This window comes from Pomacea canaliculata, linkage group LG12 (genome assembly GCF_003073045.1).
Source record: "Pomacea canaliculata isolate SZHN2017 linkage group LG12, ASM307304v1, whole genome shotgun sequence".
Classification (NCBI taxonomy): Eukaryota; Metazoa; Mollusca; class Gastropoda; order Architaenioglossa; family Ampullariidae; genus Pomacea; species Pomacea canaliculata.
The window spans coordinates 21,286,990-21,308,737 of NC_037601.1; the positions used below are offsets into that span (position 1 = coordinate 21,286,990).

At 41.2% G+C, this 21,748-nt stretch overlaps 1 protein-coding gene and 1 long non-coding RNA gene across 3 annotated transcripts in view; one reads left to right on the plus strand and one right to left on the minus strand.

Moving 5' to 3' along the window:
- Positions 1-14,788, minus strand: part of LOC112576826 — a 23,536-nt gene extending 8,748 nt beyond the window's left edge. Inside the window, exons 1-2 of the long non-coding RNA XR_003101920.1 lie at positions 14,698-14,788; positions 13,517-13,699 (exon numbers count right to left, since the gene is read on the minus strand). This is a non-coding gene — a long non-coding RNA (uncharacterized LOC112576826). The remainder of the gene's footprint in view (positions 1-13,516; positions 13,700-14,697) is intronic.
- The window catches only part of LOC112576825 (calmodulin-A-like), an 18,776-nt gene extending 1,740 nt beyond the window's left edge, over positions 1-17,036 (plus strand). The window contains exons 2-6 of one of the 2 annotated variants that reach the window (XM_025259586.1): positions 4,565-4,613; positions 12,137-12,280; positions 14,193-14,393; positions 14,712-14,768; positions 15,117-17,036. In XM_025259586.1, coding sequence (XP_025115371.1) covers positions 4,565-4,613; positions 12,137-12,280; positions 14,193-14,393; positions 14,712-14,768; positions 15,117-15,169 — 504 coding nt within the window. In that variant the 3' untranslated portion in view covers positions 15,170-17,036. Of the gene's footprint in view, positions 1-4,564; positions 4,614-9,390; positions 10,820-12,136; positions 12,281-14,192; positions 14,394-14,711; positions 14,769-15,116 lie in introns of those variants that run through there. The other variant, XM_025259587.1, reaches the window with a different exon arrangement.
- The last annotated feature ends 4,712 nt before the right edge of the window (positions 17,037-21,748 follow it).

Here is a 21,748-nt window from a genome sequence, read left to right on the forward strand (position 1 = left end):
CATAATCCAAAGAAGACCCTAAAACAAATGGTCCTAAAAGGTACTTGGTGTGACCAGAGTGTATCATGCCTTTAAATTTAATACTATAATAAAGTTTAGATAAAATAAAGTGTTACTATACACTAAAACAAAAAAGGAAGCGACGGTTCTATGCATGTCTGTCTGTCTGTCATTAAAGTTTTTGTACTTAAAACTGGGCACAACAATCTGATGCCTGTGTGGTGTAGTGAACTGTGTGGTCTAGTAACTCGAGTTCTGCTTGGCTTTGTTTGTTTTGTTGCTTTGTGGGAACAGTTATTACTGAACTCAGTTTGCAACACTTCTTTTAGGATAATTTATAACTAAATCTGCAATCATACGAAATGACGGATTTTACTTTTCTTGCAATAATTTCATCGCTAAAATACTTTAGTAAATACTTGCTACAAAGTAATCACAACCTAGTCTACGAATGTCACCAGAGCAAAAGATAAATGGAAAACCTAAAATATGGAGGTCAGAATGTTGACAATGAATATGCAGAGATATTCAAAAATAAATAAATAAAGCAAACAAACAAAATACATGTTAGTAATGAGTAGACATTATCTGTGAAAAGTTACGGAAAATGGCTTGTGACTAAGATGGATGCTAAATCCTCTCAAACGGGACAAAAAGCACCAGTTGAACACACGATAGATGTGTGTATGAGTATCAAATACAAGCCACAATCATATCATAGGCAAGCACACACACAATCCCTTGGGAAATCGCTGATCAAATGTCATCGTCTACAATATTTATATTATTATGCATCTATTTTTGTTATATTTACCTTACTTGATCTTTCTCTTTTTTTCTGTCGTTCTTTATTTCTTTCCATGTGAACGTGTTTGTTACAAAGGTTTGCAATGGTCAGCGGATTGTACGGGTTTCTCATGAATGAAAAGGAAAACATTAACGATTTTCACTTTTATTTCCCCGATATTTTGGAATACGGAAACTCATCCCTGCCATCGACGATGTGTGGCAGTTTAACATCGGTTATTAACTGAAATAAATGATTGATGTAAAATACAGCGACAAGCAAAACCCTAGACTTAATCCCAGACCCTCGCCAACATATAGTTTCGAGAATGTAGAGGGCTTAGAACACAAATCCTGCTTGTTTCATCAGAGTTCCTCTGCCACTGACAGATAATAACAGACAGAAAGACATGACATTAAATCGTGTGAAAGCAAAATGTCTGGAATCCCTTGCAGCTCACCCAAATCCCACATGTACGCCATAAGGTGAAAAGATTTTGTAGAGTCAGGGTTAAATTATGTTTGTGGATATCGAAATTGTTCTTTGTCTATTAATTTAGTAGCTGGAAACATTCGAGGTGACGAACGAATACAATGTCACCTCGGAAGTAGCTAAGTAATAGTTGGCTCATTACACGCAAGCAGGCCTAAACCTCGGAGGTCGGGAAATACTCTAGGGATCCTCCTACTACTGTAGTTGTCGACAGAACCTGACTTCCCTGAGATGTATTAATGAAATCATTGATGCGAGCGTAAAAAGGTTTTTCTTTGAAACAAATAATTGGTTAGATAAATAGGATTGGCAAAAGCTCTCACTGAAAAAAAGAGAGCTATCATTGAAAAGCTATGGATGAAAAGAAGGAGTGCTGTCATTTAATTGAAAGTCGATATTTGAGAAAAGCTGAAGGAAAGAAAAACTGAAAGGTTAAAAACCCAGAAAAAAATACTTTCGGAGATACTTCTTTCATTGATTTTATTTGACACGTGAGTAAACCTAATTATCCCGTCTTTAATGAGTCTGCTCAATAGCAGCAGTACTCACCACCACAGGAGCATGTAAAATGGAGATGTTAGCAAAAACCATTTTACAGAACAAGGCTGGCAGTGTTCATACAACCTTGTTGTTACAGACAACAGGCGACCTGATGAAGATGTCATGTTTAATGTCCTCAGATCGCGTGGGATTCATTCTGTCCTTGTTTGCATAGAGTCTCGTCCTCTCGACAGGTTCTCGAAGATGACAAGAGGTTCAGAAAGACTGACTGGCAGAAGACCTTAACGGTTATTGCCTCGTTTCCAGTCTAGGATAGCACGGTGGCCGGTGGGGAATCTTAGAACACATTTGTTTCCCCGCATTACACGTCCACCCCCAACCTCTATAAAAGTCTTGCAATATATGCATCACTAAATAAAAGGGGAGGGGCACACGCACACAGATTTCTGGAAAATCCATGGACTTTCAGAATGTAAGAAGCCTTTCGTCAAGACTTAAGACTTATTTTTGCACTTCTTTTGCCTGGACAAATGTTTAATTAGTAAAAAAAAACAAAAAACTGGGACAAAGCAGAACGCGGGTCATTTTTCGTGACCGTATTGAGGGTTGGTTTCCGGGGTGTTGGCACCATTCAGTGGCTGGCATTAGCAGAGATCGATCAGACAAGTGATCAGAAAACCCAAGCCTGCAAACCTAATTACTTGCGCCAACAGCTGCTACTCGAGTTTGGAGAGGCGGTTTCCTGGCAGCTAAGAACCGGCGACCCAGTCGCCATCCAGCCCCGCTAACTCACATGGCACACCACTGCTTAAAGTCCAAGGCACCGCGGCGCCTGCTGCTATCTCTTACTTGCAATCGATGGCGAGGAGGAGGGGGACTTCGCCAACGACTGGCAATCAGACCTCTGATGACGACGGACAGATTAGCACACCAGTGGGTGACAGCTATTTGGGAGCCGTTAACTTCCACCCGCCCTCCCACCCGCATCCTGCAAGATCCTTGGCATGAACTGAGTCGCTAAAGTTGCATGCTCTGCAATTAGGAGCAGCCAGACGATCGGTGCAGACCCGGATGTGGGCTTCAGCCACTGTTACCTGATCGTTGTCCGCATGGCTCTAAAGAGATTATCAGCCTCGCATGAAAGCATGTTTCTAATTTCTGATGTATGTGATTCGCTTTGGTGTAGAAGCTACTGTCCGCAGGTTTTTGTAGAAAGTGTTTGTGGAGTGCTTCAGCGATACCAAACATTATCGTATTCTTGCCACTCAGACATGGCGCCAGATACATTTTCGGATTTAATTTGTTTATATTATCTTCTTCTTCTTTTTTTTTTTTTTTGGCTGTGAATATAATGACGATTATTTAGTCCTTTAAATATCTCGTGATGCTTTGTTATCGATAACAAATCAAGCTCTCAGTAAATTTGTCTATATTTTTAAATGCATTGCTCGAACACCATATACAACCTATCGATACTTCACGGTACCGTATTAAACCGTGTCATAAGCTCATGGTGTACTTTTTTCCCTGAAAAAGATACATCCTGTGTAGAAACTATCGTACCTGACGACGATGACAACGGCAATGAGGATGAAATGAGAGAATTTCTCTAGCGCTGCGCCCATCAGGCATCTATGAAGTCAGCGAACGAATCATCGTAAAAACACGATGGCAGCTTGAATATAAGAAATCCTATCACCAGTCACAGCCGTGAAAAAAAATGTCATAAGCAGTCTCTGCACGAATTTTGCGAAAAGCGCAGGTCACATGGCATCAAGATGTCTACGCGAGCGCGCACTTAAATGCCTCGTTATCTTATTTCCAGTCCTCCTGCACATTTATTCCAATGGTTTATTTTGTAAAGCTTTAATGTATTCCTTTTTACATTCTTTCATCTTTTTTTTTTCCTTACTTGCACGTGCTCGCGATCACATGCAATCCAGGAAGTTTTTATCTCAAAGAAGTGAGAGGACTTTGGAGGCGTGGATGTAGCTCCCAGAAAACATGGCGATAGTATGGGAATGGCTCAGACATCGCCCAGTGCCAGACCTAACATCGCTCAACATGTGCAGGCAGCTCAGCTGATTCCAAAGTTAGAATCTTTAGCTTCCAACGGAAAGCTGCTCGAAGGGGATCAACTGTTGGTAACGATTGGCTCGTCCTTCAAGACTTCCATCGCATCGGATGGTCGTAAAGAGGTCTATCAGAACATACGAAGAAAAGATTGGTTATTTGTCTCTACCATCGCAGATGGTAGTAGTTGTCTTGATGATACATGGCTAGAACATGACCAGGGATCGCATCTTAGCGCTCGAAATCAATAAAGGGAAAGTATAAGTTCGGTTGTATGAAAGGATGTCACACAAAAACTACCTGCTGAAATAATCGTGTTTTAACAATCATTCAGATGAATGAAATTGTACTTAGCACGGTGTGTATCATAAAATTGTATTTAGACACTTAAAATAAATAATTTACTTTTTATCAAAACAGAAATGTTATAAACATTCCTTGCTGCGACACAAACACCACTTGCTCAAATATTGCATTACACACTTACTGTTTAAATAACATTTCATGGGTGGGCTGCACGAGTCTTTTGTACCCTCCTTTCATACCCAACTGAGACAAAATTTTAAACGGTTAACTGGACTTATGGACTCTGTTAATGAATCCAGAAATACGAATAGTTTTTTCAAGCTACTCTAGCACATAATTGTTCTCGTGCATTCTATGCACCACTAAGGCTAAAGATTGTGTGACTCTGGCATTCTAATGTTTCAGGAAACCAGTGGAGACATTTTGCAGAAGTTTTCTGCCTCCCAGATTAGAGGTGAGTAAGCTGACATACAGTTTTTAAATTTCATTCCATGACTAAGAAGAGACTCACAATGTGTATGAGTGTTGCCACTAAACAGCTCTTCTACACAAGCAAACAAGCATTTTGTATTCATGCACACTTGTACAACCCGACAAGAAGAGAATATGAAGAAAAAAATGTTTTTCATGATATACACTAATGTAACAAGTAACACAGTGTTTACATTTGTCAGTAACAAAGATAATTGTCATAACTGGTATTTTGTATTCTATCTGTGTGTGTGTGTGTGAGAGAGAGAGGACAGAGGGACGGAGAGTGTCGGCTCCCTCTAGAAAATGTTTCAATCGACCGCTGCACAAGATGAGAACCTCATGTCAGTCGATAAAATACGATATTTCTCTTAAATCAGCTGATTTAATGAGACATCGAAGCAGGCACTGTCCAAATGGAGCCTAAATGTCGCTCAATGTAGAAGCCGGAGCTTTTGTCCAAAACAAGGCTCTTCCATTCTGCGCCGTGTGTTTGTCTCTTCTCACTGGCCGCCTCTACAAAACAATTTATATAAGATTCACATTCCACGGTCCTCACCCAGTTAACCACACCGGGAAGAACTTTAAAGCTTAGCTGAAAGGAGAAGAGACTACATGATGCAGGCTTCCTGGCCCAGGTCCATAAATCAGTCTGTGTGCTCATAAAACCACACAGGAGGCGGGTGGATGACGGATTACACAAGATGCCGGGCTTCAAAATGGGGGCTCAACCGATGGATTGTAAATAGACATTAATGATGTGTAGACGTTAATCGCCAAGTGAGTGTGTAGACAAAGGGGCAGTGCGTGTGTGTGTGCGCAGGATTTGCACCTGTTGCAGGTTCCATTAGACTTAATTCGCACAGTTTTAATTGAAACATTTAAAACAAAATTATTTGCAGCACACTTCGTTTACACCGCAGTTGACATCAGCTACAACATTCGAGTAAGAAAGAAATGTGGTAGCTGCCTAGAATTAGTTACCCTTTCCCAGCTGCAACTTTGGGGTTAAACATGTTGGTAGTTTACCCTTTAGAGATGACAGTAACAAAGGTGAGGATGATTGTGGATTTGCCAGCGCTGGACGTGATAAGCGCCCAACTACAACTACCACAAGCGTAGAGTTGATAAAACCAAGGAAGGCATTTCCTGTCGAAAAATTAAAACTAAAAGAAAAGGCCACCAGTCCCCTAAACGAGTCCCATTGTAACCGACATTCGCTGTGTCGCGGTGTTAAAAAAACCTAGAATGTCACGTGGTCGCTTTTCTGTTGCCCCCTTGTGCCCCCTCATCCACCCACCCAGGAAGCCAGCAACAGGCGTTTAGAAGTCCTAGCTTCCTGCGCCCTCGTCGACGCCGCTCCATTTTTAGCCCGCATGACGTCATGGACGGATTGATGGAGCGGAACAGATAGCCGACAGGTGTATCGTCACGACACGCCACGAGCGCGGAAGTAGGTCAGGATGCATCCCCACACCGAGTGGTGCAGCCCTCAGGAACAAATCCTTCTACAGCACAAAGCGCTTTTCTTTTTATTTTATTGTTTTTATCGGCTTGTCGTGTCTTGCATGATTAGCCATCGTGCGATGGCGATATTGTGTGGGTTTGTTTGTTTGTTTGTTTGTTTTTGGTCATCTTTAAGGCAGCGTGACGCTCGGGTGCTTTGCGTTTGAAATGCTTGTATAATTGTTCACACAGTTTTTGCGAGCAAACACCCGGGGAACATTCGAGTTGTCATGCACTTCTCTTTTTCTGAAAGCTTGGTGCGGGCTTTGTGTGACAGACAATCGAATATGGAAGAAAGGGAACGGAAGCAGAAGAAAATGTGTAGAAATTTGTCACTGCATGCTACTTAATTTTTTTTAATGTTTACTTCCATCCATACATCTATTGCTTGAAGTGCTATGTTGTAGTTTTCTATTTTAATTTTAATTTATCTGAAAGCTTTCTGCACTAGTGCTGTCAAATTTGTGCTGCTGTTGATGGTGATGCTATGCTTGCTGCTGCTGCTGCTGCTGCTCACTGATGATGATGATGATGATGATGATGACGATGATAAGCAGGTTTTACAAAGAAACGCTACAACACAAAGTAACAGTTATCATGCAAAGGGTCACTGAACAGAAAGCTTCAGTAGGTCTGAGTGAACGGCCACCTGGTGGTTACAGTAACAAGACCTCGACACCTGCTGAACTTTGACTGTGGAGACCTTGTGGCCTCACTTCCATTGATGTTTCGCATGCGACTGTAGACTCACAGTTGGTGGGCTTTCTCTGGTCTTAAATATGCCTGCAGGGAATCGAACATTCAGGGAGCGTCTACCACGTGGAAAGCATTCTCACTGATCCAACCTCATTGTGTCTGCCTACCTCGGGTACATCCTAGAGAAAGAAAAACAAATTGAACCGACATTTGGGCGGCAGTTCCTGACATACATCTGGTGTTCTTCTATGGCGAGCGATGAATAGACTTGCATACAAAGCTAATTATAGTGTTATTGCTGAACTTAGGGAGGTCGAGGCTGCCCTCATCAGGAACATTTGACAAATCATTGCATGCTACACAGTATTGTGTGTGTGCCCACCCACCAGTAGGCTTGAGCTACACGAGAGAATTACACAATATCTTGACATTCTGAACTGTACGTGACAAAAGGTGTATATCCGACGCCTATTGTGTCCACGTGACTTCATTAAATAACAAGCCAGTAGGGATGCAAAGAGAAAAAGCTCATAAAAATCAGAAAGCTCAAAATAGCATTCATTTACATATATGAGGAGAAAAGAAATGCGTAGCATCAAAGAAATGAGGGGGAGGAAAATGTCTCTTATTGGAGATCAAAGAAAACAGCTGGACAGCAAGGTGGCTGACAGATTGACAGAAAGACAAGCGATCATCTACCACAAAGCCTTCAGACCGGAAGCAGGAATGAAGGAAGAGGTGAGATAGTTCGACAAAACGCGTTATACTCTGATGAATCGTTTTAAGGGACTTGACAACAGATAAAATGTTCTGCTTTACAGCCCTAAAAAAATAATAATTCGGTATCCGGTACAAAGAACTCCTCGAGATCGATGAGATGAGTCTGGCAAATTCATGACAATTCATCACAAGTGACTTGATGTGATTTCCTCCTGCAAAAGAGCGCAGAGGGTGATGCGTGCCGGTCGGCATCCGAGCCAGATCGGATCGCTGTGCATATTGGCTGCATCTCATCCACCCAGCTCAGTATGGGTTTCTGACAAGTTGACTAAATTAGTGTATTTGCCTTTCTATTTCCGCGTGTCCTGAGCCCAGCCGCCAATGCACAAACGATGTCCGCGATCACATTTTCTGCAAACCTCGGCTCGGCGAATGAATACAAACGATGTCAGGAAATAGTGACCGTGCCTGCAAAATAGTTGTGCTCGTTAGTTTATCCAATTTTAACGTATATAACCAGGAATTCACATTTGTATTAAATCTTCTTAGCTCAGGAATTACATTCTGCTTCCCTCTACAGTGTATTTTTAGCCAGACAGGATTGTGAAGGGATTATGGGGGCTCGGGTGAGAAACCAGTTTACTGTCAAGACCTGTTCTCAGCTTAGATAATACCTGTTATCAAAACCAGGAAGACGGTGAAGCAGCATTAAATGTGAGGGGGAAAAGTTTATGAAGACAGAAGTATGAAAGTCTATAAATTGTATAGTTTCCTTTATTGTTTTTTTTTTTTTTCACTTGTTCGGCGGGTTTAGGCCTAGTGGGGGTTGGGGTGTAACACCTCAATTCAGAATGACCGAAAGGTCATTAGAGTACGATGGCCACTGTATTAGTAATGCACCATGTGTATTTTTTTTTTTTTCGTCTGAAGCAGATTCTTCCCTTTAAGACCTAAAATATTTGTGCTGATGGTTCAATCACTGCAGTAAAGCCTTCATTGGATTGACTGGAGGCACTTGCTCTGTTGTCTGTCTTCATTCTGTTGACTGGCGGCGCCGCTAGTTCACTCGTCTATCGAAGCCAGCCTTCCTGGAGTAAATTCTACCCTTCCTCCTTGAGCGAAAGAGATTTTTGCTCGCATCTTTGATCTTTATTTGTTAGTTATTTTATTTATTCTAGTTATTTCTTAGGCAGGTCCCTACCTACAGTTTGTAAAGAAAGACACGTGCCTGCGACCCGAGGCGGATTCAGTACACATGAGAACGAGGGCTTCCTTGAAGCTGGATACAAGTGTTAATTCTGGCTTGACTGATCTCTTAGCACTGAAACAGCGCGTTGGGTATCCTCATTACTCTCGGCAGTCGTTGCCCACCCCTAGAGAACCTGCGGATGGAAGCAACATCCTTGCGCTGGTACCACAACCACCGAGTCCCCATGGGCAATGATCTGTCATAGGAGGCGAACGTCAGCACGCCGCTAGAGGAACGTCAGGAGAACGTGCAGCACGTCCAGCGCGCGAGGACCAGCAAGCGAGCGTGAGGCAGTGAGTCAGCTGCATGCAGATGTTCTCTTCTTCTTTTGTGAGAATTTGTGTGCGCAGCAAACGGGATTTGCGAGGTGTGGGTGTCGACAAGACACGCACGCACGCACACACACAAAACTTTATTGTTTTAGCCTTGAAAACGTTTTTTCTCCTCGGCGTATTCTAAAATTATATCAATACCTCCTCCTCCTCCTCTTTCAAGTTACCAGCCCTCTCCAGTTTTATATTTTGTGGGGGGAGAGTTCTGTGCAAGCAAAAAAAGAAAGTGGGATGAGAGCGGTAGGGGGAATGTGGGGGGAGAGTTCTGTACATGCAAAAGCAGTGGGGGGAAAAGCAGTAGGGGGAGGTAGACTGTGGGGGTGAGAATGACGCTAGTGATCACCCAGTTACAACAGGAAGAGCCTCCACACTTTGAGGCTGGAGCGGGCCTGGAGCTATCCCTCACTGTACGAGTGACATCTTTGCTGCAGGGAAAGCCTCGTGCAAACACTGACAATTCATCGAAGTTCGTGTCAACCAGTCTCTCGACAGGGTGTGCACATTAGACCCTCGCTGACTAGCAAGAAACTGCGGATATTTGACAGTTTTAATAACTGTCACATTCTTTGGCGAGGGAGTGATCTTTTCGATCTTACAACCACCCTTCAAGTCTCATCGGAGAAGCGTCCGCAGAAAGTAATTTGTCCAAAACATTGTCTTGCATGGATGTGTCACAAGAGCGAGCAGACTGTCGACACCGATAGCCTCGGACATTATTACCTGTGTTACACATAAGAAAGTGTTGGCTGTCAGCATTAGTTTTCCTCCACTCCCTCAAAAAAAAAAAAAGTTGCTAGTTTAAATGAGAGCTGCAGCCCTACCTTACCACTTTTCTCTAGCAGCACCGACTGCACTTGCAGGCAACCCTTCATAAGCGTTCGAAGATCGCTCGAACTCGTGCAATCATTGGTCTTCAGACAGTTCCGTTACCGCCATATTTTTGTGACACCGGCGATGTTTGCATATGCGAGGGCGCAACTGAACTTGCTAACCACCGGCGGGATTAGGTCAGCTGCTCGAGGTCCGAGTGGTTCTGGAGTATTGGTTCTGCCCTGCAGTGTCCTCAGACCTGAGCAACAGTGGATCCTGCTTTTGTTCTTACAATTGTAAAATCTCGTTTATTCACTTAGTCGTGACGCCATTGCACGTGAGCAAGAACGTTGTTAAGTGGAGGGCTGAGCGTTCGTGACGCAAGTGAGGACCTCACCCGATACAATTTTCAAGTGCCCGGATTGGATTGGTCAGCAGGTGGAGCAGCGTGGACAGGGCGTAAGAAAGAGGCGCCGCAAGCTGCTGAAAGATTTACATCCAGAAAAAGAGTTCGCGCCCCATCTTTGTCCTCACACAGAGGGCGTTCCGAACGTTGTAAAGTGCCGCCAGGGGGAGCCTGCGAAGTCTGCTTTGTCTCGGGATCTCTCAGGCGATCTCGTTGATCACGTGTGTTGAGTTTGTTTGGCAAGACTATTCGACTCACTTGGGAAATCTTTATACATTAGAGTACGAACCACTCAAACTCTGCAGTCGGCTGTCAGCGATTACTAACCGTTGGGGATCCGTTTTGATATCTCGGATCACTGGAGAGAATTGTGGGATTATCATTTTACCCAGTTAGTCCTTTCTTCAAAGACTTATTCTTTGCCATGGATGCAAAAGGAAATCCATCTCTGTCACCAAAGATGATTGCAGGTAGGCGTTTTAGAAAGAATACAAGAAAGTTAATTTTGAATTAAGGTTTCATTTTGTTCACTCGTTTTTCTCTCTCTTATTCTTTTCTGTATTTTTCCCTCTTTGCACGCGCGTGAAATAACCGATATAACTGAAGATTACGATATATATATAACTGTTTGTAGAAGTTTTAACACATAAAAATATATATGGTTTTTGCTACATATATCTGGTCTTTCTAAAATGATTCCTAGGCAGGTTCCTGTTGATGAAGAGGGTGCGTACTTACACACTTGTGTAGGTACATGTGTTAGCTCGTGCAAGGTGTGTCGCGAGCAGCAGTACCGGTGCTCGTGCTGACGCACGTTCTTCGAGTGCTCAGTTCCGTCATCTTTGTACAAGTGGTCGGTCAAGACCTCAGATAAGACATGGTCCAGGCTTGTCCCCAATACCACCGCACCCCCAACACAAGGGGCTTGGGGCTAACTTTAGTAACCATTGTAAACCCGTGACAGGTAGCGGCTATTGTAGAACCCTGCAGGATTTGTCACGTGGTCTGACGCCTGTTGGCAGTTCGTTTTCAAGAATACCGTGGTTCAAGCTTGTGTAAATATCATGTAAATTAGTTTGAATAGAATTATTTCTGTTTTGTGAGTTCGTATCAACATTGCCCCTTCCAGAGAAAGAGAATAAAGTAAATAACACATGCACAGTCGACGGTGCTGCAGTATCTCTCCGAGCAAAGCACCCGCATCCTTTGTGTAGAACATCTAAATGTTTCTGAATGTTTCTAAAAAGTTACACATCCATTTACCGCATGACTCTGAATGTCTTCAAGGCGAATTTCTGTACAAGGGTTGACAAAAGAATGGAATCAGCTCTCAAGTTATCAGTCATAGGGAGGGCTTTGCCGGACTAAATTGTGTGTTTGATTCTTTCAGTACTTGATGCTTCGTCTTTGGGCACAAAAGGTGAAAGTGTGGGTACCATTCCCGACAAATATATTTTTTTTCAAGTGATAAACTCATTCCCCCTTCCTCTCTCTCTCTCTCACATACACACTCGCGCCCGCGCGCTTGAACGTATACAGAGGAAAAAGAGAGAGCATAGGTCAAAGTACTGTCAGCAAAAAAGAGAGATTAACTGTTCCTGCAAAACGATCTGTGATTTTATATCACACTGCATAAGTTTCGATGACTGAAGAGAGATGTGGGTAAACTTTTTCTTGACAACGAAGATGACGACAACGACGCGACGACGACGACGACGACCACGATGATGATGATGATAATGATGATGGATTATGGATGATTGATTGATGATGATGATGACCCATAGAACTGCGAGAAGCGTTCCGGCTGTTCGACAAGGATGGCGATGGGTCCATTTCGACAGAAGAACTGGGCACGGTCATGCGAAACCTGGGTCAGTTCCCTTCAGTTGAAGAGCTCAACACCATGCTGAAGGAGATCGACATCGACGGTGAGCGCTGTCCGTTGTTTTTCACTTGTTTACACTTGTCTATATAAGGCTAGTTATCGTGGCTTGTGCTGTAAATGCAGTTTGTCTGTGAGGTTTTTAAATATTTTCAATAATCTTTTTCTTGGCTATCGAAAGATCTTCTGTTTTTTAACCTTCTACCCTTTAGCGGGCTGTGCTGGTGACTGTTGGTGTCTATTGCAGTGTCTATGTGTTGATGCCTATGTTGGTGATGACTGTGTTGGTGTCTATGTTGGTGATGACTGTGTTAATGTCTATGCTGGTGATGACTGTGGTGGTGTCTATGTTGATGACTGTGTTGATGTCTATGCTGGTGATGACTGTGGTGATGTCTATGCTGGTGATGACTGTGGTGATGTCTATGCTGGTGACTGCCCCGCTGACATTTTTTCTATTGCAGCTTCTCCATTCATTGTTTCCCTAAGTTATCTTCGTTTGTTGGGAAATTAATACAAGACAGACTAGGTCTCAATCATCGCTGCTAGTACAAACAGTATCTGATGACAGATGGCAGAGGATAGCGAGTGTTATCGATGTGACAAGTGTTTACACAGCAACAGAAGTGTCACGCAGTCAAACTACTCTCAGGATCGATAAAACCTGCGAATGACCTTTAGGCGTTGATAATAAAAATAAATATCTTTCACTGTTTAAATGTATTTGGCTGTTGACCCAAATACCTACTGAAAATACTGAATTTTGTTTTAATGGAATGAAGCATAAATTTGCCGGAATAATTTAAAATAATTTTCCCACCTTCACTGATAAAACTCTTAAAAGAAGCCCACCTTTCGTCCGGGAGTGGTGGAGGAAGCAACTTTTCAGTGGCCTACCCTGTATATTTTTGCATTTAAATGGCACCAGGAATTCATTTCTAGGGTTGGCCGATGTGATACGAGTGAGAATTTCGCAGCGTTTTTGCAAAAGCCACGAAGAAATTTGCATGGAAAAGAAGATTAGCTAATTTTACCACTCTCACGAAGGGTCGGTCGAGATACTCCATGGTTGATATCAATATAACATTTCACACTATTTGTAAGGATGTTTTGCTCGTCGAGCGAAGCTACAAAGTTTCAAGTAGTTTGTATCGGTATTGTTTCATGAATTGCAAAATTCACACACACACACACACACAGAAACGAGCTCTTGCTCGAGCGCTATCTCATATGCATTCACACACGCGCTCGCTCACGCAGGCGCCCGACAGACAGCACTCACCGGAGCGAAGAATGGAAAACTGCTAGCAGTTAAGTGAGACAAAGAACCACTGAGACCGATGTTGATTTTTCACTCGTTCAAGCTAATCAATCTTCGAGGAAAAAGTAGAGTGGAGTTGTTGCCAAGGGCGAGGGTCGATGAGTCCGCCTTTCAGCGAATTTGTTCTTGTTTGGCCATGATAACCTTTGGTACAGAAAAAGACAGGAAATTTCTTGTGTTCACTTCTCACTTTCGCATATATTGTAATTAAAGCGTTTCTTTAAAGATCTTATATAGTGTATACACTTTTGGCCTTTATTTACTTTTAAATATATTAATTGAAGTATTTTATAGTGCAATATGCAACAAAAAACCAAAAACAAAGAAAAAAAAACAAACAAACAAAACAATGGGAAGCATTTATTTCCTAGGGTACAAGTTCTGCTGTGTTTTTTCATTTTAATCATCCTTTAGCTCTCTCTCTCTCTGCACACACACAGAGACATATGTACATACATACACACACGCACGCACGCACACACACACACACAACCTGATGGTTTAACCTCAGCCAGCTAGCATTCTACATGTGAACTGTATTGAACAAGAGTTCCTTTAATGCAGCTGATAAATTTCTGTATAAATAAAGTGTTGTTGATGTAATCCATTTTAGTGTTATTCATCACGTGTTGTACAGGTGATGGGACATTCTCCTTTGAGGAGTTCGTACAGGTGATGGCAAACATGGGGGGACTCAACGAAAACTCTGCAGAAGATGAAGAGGAGGAGCTTCGGCAAGCTTTTCGGGTGTTTGACAAGTCCGGGTGCGGGTACATTACCCCGTCAGACCTCAGAGCTGTGCTTCAGAACATTGGGGAGAACCTCACAGAGGAAGAGAGTGAGTCAGCTTCTCTGTATCTTAATGAAAGTAACTTGTTTTCCTAAGCGGTGATTTAAAGCTGTTTGAATGATATAGGTATTAATAGAAAGATTAAATCGAGGACAGGTATAATTGAGGAGCTAAATCTGTTTGTTTTATAATGAGACAAAATAAGGTATCAAAATGTGATGATCTATTTATTGAGCAACTCATAAAACTTGTCTATATTGTGATATTGACACTGTGATAGTGTGTATAAAATGTAACCATCACGTGACTGCCGACACTGTGTTTATATAGTGTATAAAAATGTAATCATCACCTGATTGCTGGCAGTTGATGAAATGATTGCTGAGGTCGACATCGACGGCGATGGCAGGATTGATTTTGAAGGTGATTGCACATTTCTTGCTAGAAACAACGATACAATTTATGATGATAACTTCATGTCATCATGATAATTCATAAATGACACGTTATCAAAATATATTTAAAATGAATTTATATCGACTGTGACAGTATGTGTATCTTTTTTAAAGACAACTAGCGGGTTTTTCATCTGTTGACTTAGCAGAAATAAAATTTGACTATAAATCTGATGCTCAACCGGTATTTTATTGGTCACTTGGGATTTGCCCTGGTGACATCTGTCGTCGCTAAAACTTTTGTTTAAATTATAAAGAATGAGTAACAGAATAAAGTTTTTTCCTGCACTATAATGCACATTTTTTTCTGTTTCAGAGTTCATCGCTTGCATGAGAACCGAAGACGAGGATGCTTCCATGAGTCCATGAGGTCACAGAACGAAGACACGTGACCTGACAACGGGTGTGCACGCTGCGGCTGCACGTGGCTTGCTTTTCATGCCTGACCATCCGCCTTACCCCAATATCATCATGTTACCCCCTTCTTTTAATTGCATTTAATTTCCGACTGTTCTCAGTAGTCAAGTGTTGCTCAGTGACACTAAAGCGAAGTTTGAATCATTTTATCTTAGTAATCCAGAAGACGAGGGCAAAGTAAGATGATTATGTGTTTCAACTCCGTCCTTTCTGTTATCTTTTGCAAGGACCGAAGGCAGCTTTTGAACGAATTGTTCATCTGCTCTTTCGATCATCCTTTTCTCCTGCCATATATACCCAGTCCCCTCTTGTATAGACTCCACGCATAATCTCTTAGTACAGTTTTGTCTGGCACGGTTTTAATTAGTCCATTAAAAAAATAAGTTGGGAGGTATGACATCGTATTTAACCGCTTTCAACTTTCGACAAAAATTGCAGACGATGGAACTAGTCTTTAGTTTTAACAGTGGGCACAGGATGAAGTCTGCAATGGTTGGCTTGATTGATTTTGTTGTAGTCAATTTTCTCTTATTCCCTGTCTTGCATTCACAAGCAGCAGACGATAAGGTTACACCTTCTGTTTCCACTCTCTTCGCTGTCTGACAATACTTGTTATTGAAGCTATGTGCAACATTTCAGCGGCTAGAAAACAACCCTACTGTTAACACTTCACCTTTCACCAGCACCGCAAATAGTTTAGAGAAGGGAAACAAAGGAGGGAAAAACTAGTACATGCCCCGAGTCTGTTGTGAGCGCTGTCTGATCGTGATTCCCTGGAAACAATCGAACCATTTATCTGTACACACCAAAGTAACCCACAACTCTCGTAGAACTATTTTTCTCAAAGCGACCTGTGTTCTGCTTTGCATTATTCTTTTGAGAAAATGCGTAGGTTGGGAAAAATAACTTCTTATGGTCGGGATTCTGTGCTATACGAGTTTGTGTTTTCTCACAATAATTAATTCAAACGCATTTCCTATTCGTATATTCAACTTAAGGATTTGTAATGAATGACTACGAACATCACAATACATGTACATGAAAGCAGTCAGTGATACGAACATAGGGTCAAAGTTTATTCTGAGCACAGCTGATGTAACCAAACTGTAATATCGAGAAAAGGACATTTTTGTGAAAGTTACTGCAAGTATAGAGTCTAGAAATCAAGAAGTACAGTGACCCACTTCAAAATAATTCGTTTCTTGTGGTCCACCCTGTGCAACATGGCGGATTTGAGGCTTGAAATATACTGTGGTTCACGAACAACTCGTAGAAATTGTGTTCCAGTTCCTTGTTGTCTGAGGTGAGGGCAGAAGTGATAGTCCTAAAATAACACTGATAACTACCCCGATTAGCACAGGGTAGGATCCGTGCACTTCATTGTATACTAACCTTATTCTTGTTGATTTTTTTTTTTTAAGCTAGCATTTCAATTTCAATTTTTTTTTAATTTTAGTGATTTCAGTTCACATTTTTTGTGATTATATGATCTGTACCGCATGCGAACCTGGTCCCATGTCATCTTACACGAATGTGAGTTGTGGTGTACATAATTTAAAGAAAATACAATTGTATTATTGGAAACATACCATCTTACCTGAGTCAGACGAGAATATCACCGACGAAACTCAGTTTCAGCCTATATTTAGGAAGACAACAAAGATCACGGTTTTGGTTATGTTGAGGCTGAAAGTAAAAATGAAAATTGTACATGGTATAAACCACATATACTGGTTCTGATATTATTGTGAACTGCGCACCTAATGTGGGTTGCACTTTACAAAACTATCGAATAATAAACTGTTGGACATACGATAAACGTTTCACTCAATAGAATGTGACGAAGAGCGAAAAGAAAGAGAGAGAGAGAGAATCGATTATTGATTTTATTTTTCAGCATGAATCCCTTGAAATATTCTAATTTGTCACTATAAAGTTGTTAATGCTAAAGAAAAAATATTGCACACTACCAAATTTCTTCGTTAGAATAACTATTTGTAAACTATTTATTTATGACTATTAATTATCATTTCTGTCTCCATTCCTTTTGCTTTCTCTCTCGCACATGCACACGCGCGCACACAACACCACTTTTATCTTTCTTTGTCTCTTTACCGTTTGCCGTTGACGCAGCCAGGCTCCGCTAAACTGTCTAGTCAGCATTCCCTTCCAGTGCAGCAGACGTGTCCGAGTCAAACTGCGCATGCGTAGCTTTCATGGAAACTTCGATGTAACGCCACGATGAGCCAGTCACAAGCATTTCCTTTGCTTTGTTCTTTCTGCATCAGCTCTGAATAATTTGAATGTGAAACATAATTCATATCTCACACAATTTAAAACTTTTACGATAATTCCGGCAGAGATCAACTCTAGAAACACCCACCTTGAAAAAAAAAAACAACAACAAAACAAAACACTTGATGCAACCACTAAACTCGTTTTGTCACCAGAAAATTGCTTCATGTTGTCAAGTTAATACCGAGGAAACACATAGACTGCTTAATTCTCAGAATTTAACTTCTTTGGATTTGTAGCTCAAATCTCGATTTTAAGTGTGGCACTAGTTTTAGTGACTGTGGGAGCATTTGCCGGTATAGGGTGTTTGTTGACCAAGACGATTGTCAAAGGGCGACAAGTAATTACCCGCTTACACCGAAGAGACTGGAGTTGTTTTCCTTGCGGCGATGATGAAGTTACAGTCGATGTTTGTCAACAGCGACAGATCGACTTGGGTAAGAGTTGCTTCAACCGAATAAAGGAAGAGATTGCTTCCCATATCTGCCATCCTTCTATTCTCTCTTTCTTTTATTATTTCTTTGCTACTATAATCATGAAAATAATAAAAGTCTATCTTTGTACTAATCCATTTTTTAAGTTTAGAAGAATACTGTAACTTGAAATGTAAAACAATGCTAAAAATGTACATGATTTATAGAAAATAATGTGTTCGAGGCTCCTGCTTCTCCGCTGTTTTAGCCCCGTAAACATAATATAGCTGTTGCTTGTTGAACAGATTCTAAAGGCTTGTGATAAGGCTCTGGTGACGGTCAAACGTTTCAAAAATATATTTAGTTACAATTACAGAGCACGAGAGCAATACAGGAGAAATAAATGATTCGTTCCTCACTTAATTACCACTTATTAGCACTATTTCGGTTACCAATGTTTATAAAAATCGAAAAAATGCCAGTGAAATCGACCTTGTGTCCTTCCGCCGAGTAGCCACGATAGCTTCCCGAGATTGGTCAAGCAGACGAGTCTGGTTGTGACGTCAGTCTGGTTGTGACGTCAATCAGAGACGTACAGGAAGTGTCTGAGGTCATTGCGAAGATTTGACGTCGTCATTGGGGGTGTCACGTGAGTTTATTCACGTTTTAAAGTGAACGTTTCAAAGCATAGTTTGAAAAATTATAGAAAACAGTCTGTTTCACCATGAACACTTTAACTGGTCACCAACCGACAACGATTTATTAAGAAAGTTATCCCTGTTCAGTCAAAACGCTGTACATCCTTGAAGAAGAAGAATAACACATAATTTCTGTGTGTGTGTGTGTTGTGAATGTACGGTCTACGAAAACAAGAACATAGCAAAACACTTCTCGGCGACATCTGTTTTTCTGTTTGTGAGCGGCGTAAATTCACATCGTTTGTTTGATCTTGACCTATATTCCTCTTGTATATGCGAAGTTAATAAAGGCGATGAATCCCAGAGACACAGAATACAGACACTGACTACACGGATGTCACCTACTAAAGAACTAGAGGTCATAAACAGCGGGAGGAACAACATTAGACCGACGTCCGCGTCATTTGGGGACATTAATTGCAGGTGCAAGAAGCCTCCTCTTCAAGTGGATATTTCATATATGGCTGGCGATATATAACTGCCATTATTTATCAATACAACTTAAGAAAATGTAAAGCACTTTGCATGATTTTGTTTTACCCTCGACTTCGTGATGTTTCTCCTTGCAACACCCTGACCGGCTTCTCTCCCCTGAATATTACTTGCGGCTGGTTTATATTTTATACTGTATCATACAGTGAATGTTATTTAAAACTCCTAAAGGCCAATTAATTGAAGCCGACTTAAAAGTATTTAATTATAGATGTCTATTATATAAGAAAAAATGGTGACGCCACGATTTTAAGGCCTTTCTGTGCATAGTAATGTCTGTATGTGTGTCTTTTTTTGTCATCGACAAATGTGTATAAAACTATATTTTAAGGGTAAAAAATATCACCATCAGCAGTCAGTTATAAATGTAAATTAAAATTGCGGTGCTGGAAATCAGCCATCTAACGAAAAAAGTTAAAGGAGTTTATCTTAGACAAACGCACCTTTGAAATGTGTTTCTATTTAATTAGCAATAACATACACGGACCAAAAAACTCGGATGCTCCATTAAACAGAGAATCAATAATACAAAGTAGACTGAAATGTCTGTGAATGTTGCCCATTAAATTTTGATGTGGAGAAGATTTACTTATCAGTGTAGGTTTGGACCTTTTAATTTTTTTCATTTCAGTCGAAGCTTCTAAATAAATTTCAAATCTGTAGGGAAATATTTCAAAATCAGCCTTTTTATTTTCTGGACAAAAATTCACTTCTTGAACACGACAATCTGAGTGATGTTTCTTCATCTGACTAGAAGACAAGCAAAGATTCGCTAGACAGTAACAAATACTTGATATACGCAACGGAACTCTCCAGTGTATGAGAGGAATTTTCTTGTACTTGACAGGTGACAATGCCGATGTCTGAAGACTATCTTGAAAATTAAGCGTGATTATGTACTGGTATTTGGGAATTACTCTCAAAATGAACTTAACCTAATCACAAAAAATGTTGCACTCGTGTTTCCCATTTTAGTCAACCAAATTTCAGTCTTCCAAAAATATTTTCAGAGGTCTTTGTTAGAGTTCACCATTTAAGTAAGTGTCATAGTAAGTTTCTTACAATTGCTGGAATTATATAAATGCACTCCTTTTAAATGACGAGATAGGAATTAACCATGCAATGTATTCACAGGAGGAACAGAAAATTATGCAAGTTGCTGACAGACTAATGCAGGAATTATGTACATATTGTGTAATATGTAAACATTGGACAAAGCATGTTATACAGGTGAGAGACAAATATAAGAGATATGTCCATCACTGCAATACCATATACATAGGGAAAAAATCTATATAGGAAAAAAAAAAAAAAATCCTAGGATATAGTTATAGGGCAACAGAAAGGGTGTGGCAACCCGGGTAGTACACCACCACTGCAGACTTGCCAGGACTCCAGGACAGCAGAGCACAGCAACTCCGATGGCAAAAGTAAACAACACCTGCGGCAGAAACAACCAACGGCAACCCTGCTCCACTCCCCTCCCCTCCTTACCACCGTCACCTAAGACCTTCCCTCCCTGAAAATCCCTGGCCCCCTTCCCCCATAGTGCGAAATCGCCTTGAGGTGGAAGCACTCTCCCTTCCAAGTTCAACAACAACAAAACTGCAATACATGGGCAAAGCAAATCATGGCTGGTGACACAAATTCAAGAGAGATTTGCCACTGTGCAATACACACGTGAGTAAAACAAAATGCAGTATCACTCTAGTGATTTTTTAATATGTTTGTTTTTCGGTAATCCTAAATTTGAGAATGTGGAGTGGATTCCAAATCCAGTATCACAGCAGCTAAAGGGTTAGGGTTAGGGTTAGTGAGGCCATGAGGCGTCGTTCTGGTTTCAAGATGGCGCCTGCGTGTACCCGTGCACCTTGGAAAATTTGTGGGTTATGTTCACTCCTGGTCTGATTCGACAAGGAAAAACGGGATTGTGTTACCGTGAACTGCTAGGAGTTGGTTAGCCTCGGGTAGGAAAATACAAGGTAAGGGGAACATCGTCCGACCCCAACATGCCCGACTGGTAAGTTACCTTCACGGACCAGGTGACACTAGTCAGATGTTTAGTGAATAAAGGAAAAAAAATCATCTAGCTTTCACTTTTTTTCATTAGTGACAAATTTACGAATGTAAAGACAGCTACGGTGTCACTTAAAATGCAATGTGTTGTGAACGAATGTGTGACTTAGTACGAAAGATCGAAAGTTGACCCTTGTGATTGAAGACTAATTATAATATTAATTTATAAACTCTTTTGTTAAAAAAATCGTTGAGGAACAATTACTGTGCTCTACGTGATTCCCTAAGCTAGAGATAAGACAAGTCAAATCGGTGCTAGAAATTTGAGTTGATATATGAGAAGAGGATAGGAGGTTGTGTGGGGCTACTGAGAGAGGGTAGTCCACTTTGTACGGATTCATCTCTTTATTAAATGTTTCGTCGGTCAGTGTTTTGTTAATGTTGGTTTCTTCAATATCTCTGAAGGCTTGTGAGGTAGAGGGCACTGGTCTCAAGAATTTTTCTCGGGGCGTTTGCGATTTTTTTCTTCTTCTCGTCATAAATAAAGAGGGTAGCCCAGAGGAGCGTCGTGACACCACCAGGGAGCGCCACCCCACTGACACTGTGGGGTAGGGGTC